The sequence below is a fragment of the Colobus angolensis genome, unplaced genomic scaffold, assembly GCF_000951035.1.
Source record: "Colobus angolensis palliatus isolate OR3802 unplaced genomic scaffold, Cang.pa_1.0 Scaffold193, whole genome shotgun sequence".
Taxonomy (NCBI): Eukaryota; Metazoa; Chordata; class Mammalia; order Primates; family Cercopithecidae; genus Colobus; species Colobus angolensis.
Window position 1 is genome coordinate 3,008,494 of NW_012115077.1, and position 7,755 is coordinate 3,016,248.

Genomic DNA, 7,755 nt, shown 5'->3' on the forward strand with positions numbered 1-7,755 from the left:
ACGCTGGGGCCTGAGGAACTGGATTCTTGCTGGGCTGAGCAGGATGTGTTGGCATCACATGGACGTAGAGCTGGGCTGCCTGGCAGTGGCCCAGTGGCTGACAGAACCCCACACATGGACACAGAACCACTTTTCCCACACAAGCCCGAACCCCTAATGCCGGGGAGACCCACAGTGGAACACACACCCAGACGGTGCTTCGGATCGGCTTCTCCTGACACCCCTTCCCCAAGCCACCTCCTCCCACTGGGACGCCAGGTCTGAGGAGCCAGCTCTGGCCCTGCTGTGGCCCTCACAGGCTCTGCCCCAGCCCCTCTCCCGTCTTGGAGGCGTGGGGCTGTTTCCTGTTACCACCTTTCCTGTGTCCGAGACTCCTGCCCAAAAGGCTGGAGCCCCAGCCTGCTTTCTCCAGCACCCTCTGGGAGGAGGTGTGAGGTCAGGACCCCCTGCCCAAAGGGAGTCCACGCTCTCCCGTCCCACTCCCCTCAGCAGCGCCCCCGCCCGATTCCACAGACTCCAAAATGTCTCCAAATGAATTAAAGAAGCCACGGTCAACCCACATGAATGTGCCAACAAGCATTTTCATTTCTTTATTTCAAGGACACTGGGAAAGGAGCCAGTCCCCTGAAGAGAACACTCCGGTCAGTTGGTGGAGGCCAGTGGGATGCCATCAGGCCTGCTTTCCTGGAGGGGGTGAAGGGTTGGTACAGAGTGCAAAGTGAGAGTGAGGTTAAAGGTGAGAGAGGAGGGGCTGAGGAGGCCACCTCCCACCAGGAGTGGACAGCTGGTGGCTTGGGACTGGGGTGGAGCCGCGTGGGGGATGGGAGGGGACTGAGCATGGGCCTTCATCTTCACTGCCCACTCCTCCCCTCTCCCTGGCTGTGCCCGCCTCCTGGGATGGTAGGATTTGGGCAGCTGGAGCCCCAGGTGCTGCCGCGGCTGAGGAAGGCAATCCCGGTCAGCTGCCTTCTCCGTTCCAGGGTGGCTGTAGCCAGAAGCAGGACCAGACAAGGGCATGGCCTCTGCATTAAATCCCAGATCCCAGGCAGGGTTGGAAAGGCTGGGCCTGGGACGTGGGGATGATGAGAAGACCCAGACTGCCCCCAACCCCAGCCCCGGCCCCAGGGCCAGGGAGCCGCCTATGTCTGCACGTGGGTCAGCTGGATGTCGCCCCCCACTTCCAGTTTGTTGATGGCGGGCAGGTTCCTCAGGCGATGGTAATATTCAAACAGGTGCTGACCATCCACGGCCACCTTGAGGCAGTGCGTGTCACACAAGATCCACACCTGTGCAGAGATCATGCCGTTTGCACTACACTTGGGAAGTCCTCCACTCACACTGCAGCCTCCTGTCTCCCTCCCTCCTTCCCTCCCTCCCTCCTTCCCTCCTCAGACATTAATAAGCCCCTCACCTGTGCTCCATCCCCACTGAGCGACGACGCTTCACTAAACAGGCTGTGCGTGCTCCTTCCCTTGTACTGTTCCCTGGCCTACAATACCGTTCCCACCCCATCAGGGACAGGAGCGCTGGCCTGTGCTGTCTGCGTCCCTCGGGCCCAGCACACAGGAGTGCTCCGGGGGCAGCATCAGCCTCCTAACTTGTCTTTTCCACCCCAATGCCTTCTCCATGAGGCAGTCAGGGTACAAATGTTAAAACCTCCTTCCCTTCGCAATAGCTAACACTCCTATCACACACGCCATGTGCCAGGCACTGTCCTATGCATGCTACAGATACTGTCTCATTCCATTCTTACAACTCTAGGCGACTCATATGATTATCAACTCCATTTTGTAGATGAGGAAAGTGAAGCACAGAGTAGTTAAGTCACTTGCCCGAGGTCACACAGCTGTCCACAAATCAAAGAATGTTGCTCCCTGGTTCCATGGCTGCAAAGCCCTACATCACTCATTTTCAACTGATTGCAGAGTATAATCACTTAAGGCATATTTTAAAAATGCGAATGCCCAGCTGACCGCCTCGCTGGCCTGGGCTGGGCCCCAGCACTGATATTTCCTTTGTAAGCTCCCTGGGTGGTTTGAATGTGTAGTCAGGGCAGAGCACGCCCGCCTGCTGTTCCTGGACAGGCCACACCCGCGCCTCTGCACGTTGGCCCTCGCTGCCCCTCCCAGGCTCGCTCTATCTCATCGCTCTGTTTTGCTTTGTGTGTGGCACTGTCGTTATCTGTGACAATCTGTCCATGCTTTACTTTCCTTGTTCCTTCGCCACCTAAACTGTAAACTCCCTGGAGGCAGGACCCGGTCTGCCTGCTTCATGACTGCGCCCCCAGCATGCGGGCTGCTTCCTGCACAAAGCAGGCGACAAGAAAATCATTGTTGAATGAATAAGTGAAGAAATGAAAAACACCCCCTTCTTGGATCTGATTTGACACTGGCTGTGTGACTGCAAGCAAGTAACCTGCACTTGTGAGTTTCTTTCCTCATCTGAAAAAGCAGATCCCAACACTTCCTTCATGCAGGAAAATAATGATAATAATAATAATTTCTTGGCCACCTTCTCTTCTTCTGGATCCTCATCCCAGAGGCATCAGCCCCCATCCTGTTCAAGGCACCCCAGACCTCCTTTACCCCTCCCCTGTGCACTCGTAGGAGCCTCTCCAAGCTCCAGACGGCGGTGCCTTACCGAGAAGCTCTGGCCTCGGACGAAGGGCATTTTTCGGGGCAGACTTCGCTCCTCAAACCCCCAAGAGTTGTTCATCTGGGTGTTGCGGACCACAGCGTTCTCATCAAAACGGGGGTTCAGGTGGAAGGCGATGTGGCTCCCAGAGCACAGGTTGATGTGGAACCTGGGGTGGGCGGCCCACCTGAACCTTTGTCCTCTGAGTTCTGAGCCCCATTTCCTCCCCATCATCTGCAGCCTGCCCAAAGCCAGGGGAATGGCTGGAATGACCTTGAAGGGCTCTCTCTTCCCAGAGGTCACTGGAGCCCTTGGCTTACCTCTGAGCACTGGGCAGGACAGTGCCCGACAGGATGATGGACTTGGATGGATACAGCCCTCCCGGAATGGTGGTGACAAAAGGCATTGGCTGTGGGAAGGAGGGGGACAAAGCAGCCAGTGACAGCCAGGGCAGCCACCACACGCAAGGGGAAGACTGTACCAGTTCCCATGAATCTGGGCTGTCAGCTGAGAAGAAGCCCGTGATATCTTTACTTGGTTCCGTAAATGCCAAAGGAAAACTTTCCAGTGCTCCTCAAATTCATGGGCTTAGATTAGCGTCATGAAAGGAACTTTGGCCAAACACAACAAGACTCGTGGGGTGAAAAGGGAGGGCCATGCAATGTGCTCACACTGACATGACAGTTTTAAGGTTGAAAGCTCCTCTCCACAGTCTTCTACTTCGCTGGGATGCTTTGAAGCCCTTCAGCTTACCGAAGGACCGCTTTTCATTTTTCAAGGCCAGTGGATAACCCCGCAGCGGCTCTTCACCCCCAGCCTGCCCACCACAAACAGAACCTCTGCCCTCCCTGAGAAACCACTTACATAGGCAGAGTGGGGGTACATCACAGGTGGGAGGGCGGGAGTCTGTTGAAAGGAAACCAGGAAATTCAGTGGGAGAGCGCATGTGAGCACGAGCACTCACCCACGCGCACCCACGCATTCTAGAGGGGGCTCCACTGTGAGGCTGACCTCGTGAGGCTTTGGCCCTTGGACTCTCCAGTCCACGTCCCTTTTCATGTTAGCCTTCCTGGAACTTCCTGCCGTGTTCCCGGACCCCACCATGGTCACCTGCCCCTCAACCCCTCCACAGGCAGCCCCACTAACACTAAACTCCCGGCCTGATTTGCACCAGCAGGGGAACAGCTTAAGCCTGCGATCAGGAGTGACATCCCGGGGACCCAGGATGCAGGGCCAGGAACCTCACATCCGGGTGCTGGGGCCACTGCACTCCCCACTTGGTGACAGGTGGACCAGTTTCCCTCCCAGTCTCTAGGGAACCTGCCTCTTCCACCACTGGATAAATCCTGCTTCTTGCAGAATCTCTGCTGTCCCAAGGGCGGCTTTAGCCACATTTCACCTGAGCCAAGGACTTAGCCCCTAGTGTCCCCATCCTCCTTGCTGAACCGCTTTCTTCCCAACTCTAGGGCTCTAGGGAGTTTAGTTCTTGGTGAAGGAGGACACTGTGCAGCTGTGAACTGGCCAGAACTTGTAGACTTACAGAGAACATTTGTCCAGGAGTGCTCTGCACCGTGTGGATGACTGTCTGGGTCTGGAAGAAAGAAACCAGGTCTCACCCAGGCTCTCCCGTGTGAAGACCACCAGCTACCACCAGAGGGCGCCACACAGCAGGCACCTCCACGGGGTGTAATCTGCCCAATGCCCCCACAGACCCCACAGAGGGTGGGTCCAGGTATTTCTTCTCTCAAAGGGATGAGGGAGGGCAAAGGTTAGAACCCTGGAGAAGACAGATGGGGATGCTGGTGGCTCTGGTCCATCTTTCCTCTCAGGGAAACGTCTCTCAGCCTAGCCTCCCTTTGCAGGTGGGAGAAGGGAATGCGGGACACGGTTTTCCGCGGCTGCCCACGGGGTGGCAACTCAGGTTGTTTCATCATGGCCAGCCAACCACATCCAACCCCCTGCCTGGCTCTTGTGCTCAGAAGTGCCTCCCCAGAAACACCCACCTCCCTCTTGCTCCCAAGCAAGCCTTCCTGAGCCCGTGGCACCCAGATTTTTACCCCCAGGTGCCCAGGGCTTTGGGGTTGGGGGATAGGGTATCCCCATTGGTTCCTCTCAAGGGAGAGAAGACTGGGTTTGTTGGAGACCTCACTGCTTTCTGTAGCTCCCACAGCCAAGAGCATTACTTCCAGTGCCATATGTTGAAGGCCTACTGTGGGTCGATTCTGGGCTTCAGTGTTTCCCAGTGAGGGAAGCAGCCTCAGCTCCTGTGTCCTTCATGAGGCAATGAGGCTCAGAAAGATTAAGCAACTTGCCCAAGCTCGCCCAGGTGGAAGGGACCAAATCCAAAACGGCAGCCGGTTCTGTCTGACTGTATCCAGCACACTTTCTATCCTCCCCAGCGCCAGGACCAGGGCCAAAGTTGGGCTGACCTGCGAAGGTTCCCTGGGACTCAACCAGTCCTGAAGTCAGCGAGGCAGGAGGCAGGTGCCCTGTCTGTACCGTGATGGGCCATAGGAAGACTGTGTAGACAAAGCGCCCCTCCTCCCAGTCCCCACTGCTTGAGTGGCCAGAGGAAGGGCTGCTGGCCTCCTTATCCTGGATCCTGCCCCACCCAGTAGACTGTTCTTGCCCTGGCTGGTATCCCATTCTCCCTGGCTGTGAGAACCACGTTCCACATTCATTCATTCACTGAGCCCCTACTGAGGGCCAGGCACTCTGCAAATGAACAAGCCATGGTCCTAGCCCTCTGGGGCCTCATGGGCATAGGGAGATGGGGGTGGAGTGATGGGGACAGACACGCAAACACAGTTACAATGGGGTGCTGTGAACTGGCATGGCACAGATATGTACAGACTCCATGGGGACATGGCAGGAGCGTCCAACAATATTCTGGGCAGGGAGGACTCCCAGAGGAGAGACACTTAGGCAGAGCGTGGAAGGGCAATTAGGCGTGTGCTGGGGGCAGGCTGGCAGAGGGTGCTTCCTTGACCAGGGACAGCATATGCAAAGCATGGTGGCCCGAGGGCCTCGTGTGAGCCGTGGAGGCTGCGTGAGCTTCGTGGGTTGGGGGTGAGGCAGGGAGGTTGATTGGGGCCAGACTCGGGAGGAATCTGTATGCCCTGCTGGGGAATTTGGGCTTTATTTGAAGGGCTTGGGGCTTTTAAGATTTTTAAGCAGGGAGGGGGTGTGATCAGATTTGCTTATAAAAAGGTCACTGTGGCAGTGGTTGGGTGTGGGGGGTGGGGAACTGGATCCCTGTCGTCATGGTGAGGAATCCCAGAGGCCTGGGCCATGTCGGTGGCTTCAGGACCCTTGGTGCCTTAGAGAGACATAAAGAAGGGGGAGTGAAGAATCCAGGGTGACTCCCAGGTCCCCGGCTCTGGGTGCGCAGCAGACAGAAACAGGGAACTCTTGAGTGGGCAAGATGGTGCCTGTAGGCCCTGATGACCTGCTGGCTGGGGCCAGCCTCTCAGACCCTGGGTCCTTCCTGCTGTCTGCTCAGCCACCCAGGGCCTCTGTGTTGAACTCACTTTTTGTCTGCGCCCCTTGGGCCTGGGTGGGAAACAGACAGGCTGGGAGAACGGCACCTTGGAGAAGGCAGGCTGAACAGGGACTGTGCGGGGGTTCTGTTAAAACAAAAGGCACCGGCCGGTGAGGAAAAGCATTAATAGAGCCAAGGATAAGCTGAAAGGCAGAGGCAGGGGCAAGAGGGAGAGACCAGGCTGGCAGGGGGATGTGGCAAGGGGGTTAGGGCCACGCCAAGGCGGGAGGGGAAAGGGCCAGGCTCTGGTGAGCAGCGCAGAGGGGCAGTCTCCCTCCAGCTCTTCCCTTCCACCCGCAGGGGAGAGAGTCAGGGAAGGAGGAAATGAGAGATGAGGACCAAAGGGTGAGGAGCCCAGGTTTGCTGAGGGCCTGCTGCGCACTTCGCTCATTTCAGGGAGCTCCCTCGAATGCCAAAAGGGTAACAGCAGCTCCCATCCAGCTGCCGGTGCCCTGCGGGAATGTGGGCCCAGCATACCCTCATCTTCCCATTTTTCACGTGGTATTGGTATCTCCTGACCTTCTTTAGTTTTATTTATTTTCTTTTGTTATTCAAACAAGAAGTTTTTAGAGATGGGGTCTTGCTGTGTTGCCCAGGCAGAACTCGAATTCCTGGGCTCAAGCGATTCTCCCGCCTCAGCCTCTTGAGTAGCCAGGATTGCAGACCTCCACCACTGTACCCGGCTCTCCTGACCTTTCAGATGTTGGCAACACATTCAAAGTCTTTAAAACACAGAGGTCAAACAGACCCTGGTGTGTGCCCAGGGGGCCACTGTGTGACCTCTGATATCTGTCTCCTCACTGAACCACACAACGACCCATGGGGGGCAGGCAACGACCCTGCTCATTCTACAGATGAGGAAACCGAGGCTGAGAGAGGCAAAGTCGCTTGTCTAAGATCCCACAGAGGATGAATGGCAGAGCTGGGAATCTGAACTGGATTCAGTGTGGTTCCTGAGCCTGGGCTCTTTCTAGAACAATATGGCCTCCTAATCAGGGTGGAAATCAAGGGGTGAGGAGAAAGGGGCAGCCGGGAGTCTGGGAGACCAAGGCAGATGTTCTGGACAGAGACAGTGACACAGAAAGAGGCGCAGAGTGACAGAGGAGAAGGGGCGGGCAGGCACTGCAGCAGGGAAGCAGAGGTTTTCCCCAGAGTCACCTGGGTAGGAGATTGGCTTGGGTCCACCCAGCAGGGCCTTGGCACAGCTACGCTGGGCCCTGCATCCCAGCCCCGGGGACCGGTGCCAGGTGGACAGTCTGACCTGGAAGCTGATGTAGGACAGCTGCACAGAGCCATTGACGGAGATGGTGTCCACACGGTGGAAGGGCACGCGGTGGAAATACTGCACGAAGAGGCTCCCGTTCACCATCACCTGCCAGAGGAGAGCGCGTGTTCCGGGGGAGGCACCCCAGGCCGGGATGGGGACCGCCCCCCGCGCTCCTGGACCCTCCTTCTAGAAAATGAAGACCTGAGTCTGGGCCTCACTGTGGGGCCAGTTACAGGAACGTGTGTGACCCGAAGGGCATCAACCCGAGTCTCTACTGGGCTCCAGTGGTTGGGCTTTTCGTTCTTCTGGTTGT

The 7,755-nt window shown here is 56.9% G+C and overlaps 1 protein-coding gene across 3 annotated transcripts in view; it reads right to left on the reverse strand.

Moving 5' to 3' along the window:
- Window positions 1–561: 561 nt before the first annotated feature.
- Window positions 562–7,755, reverse strand: part of LOC105510877 (galectin-9B) — a 17,759-nt gene continuing 10,565 nt past the window's right edge. The window contains exons 4-10 of one of the 3 annotated variants that reach the window (XM_011940870.1): window positions 7,437–7,547; window positions 6,165–6,260; window positions 4,175–4,225; window positions 3,499–3,540; window positions 2,955–3,043; window positions 2,641–2,803; window positions 562–1,286 (exon numbers count right to left, since the gene is read on the reverse strand). In XM_011940870.1, the coding sequence (XP_011796260.1) occupies window positions 1,140–1,286; window positions 2,641–2,803; window positions 2,955–3,043; window positions 3,499–3,540; window positions 4,175–4,225; window positions 6,165–6,260; window positions 7,437–7,547 (699 nt within the window). In that variant the 3' untranslated portion in view covers window positions 562–1,139. Of the gene's footprint in view, window positions 1,287–2,640; window positions 2,804–2,954; window positions 3,044–3,498; window positions 3,541–4,162; window positions 4,226–6,140; window positions 6,261–7,436; window positions 7,548–7,755 lie in introns of all 3 variants that reach the window. The other 2 variants (XM_011940869.1, XM_011940868.1) reach the window with 2 other exon arrangements.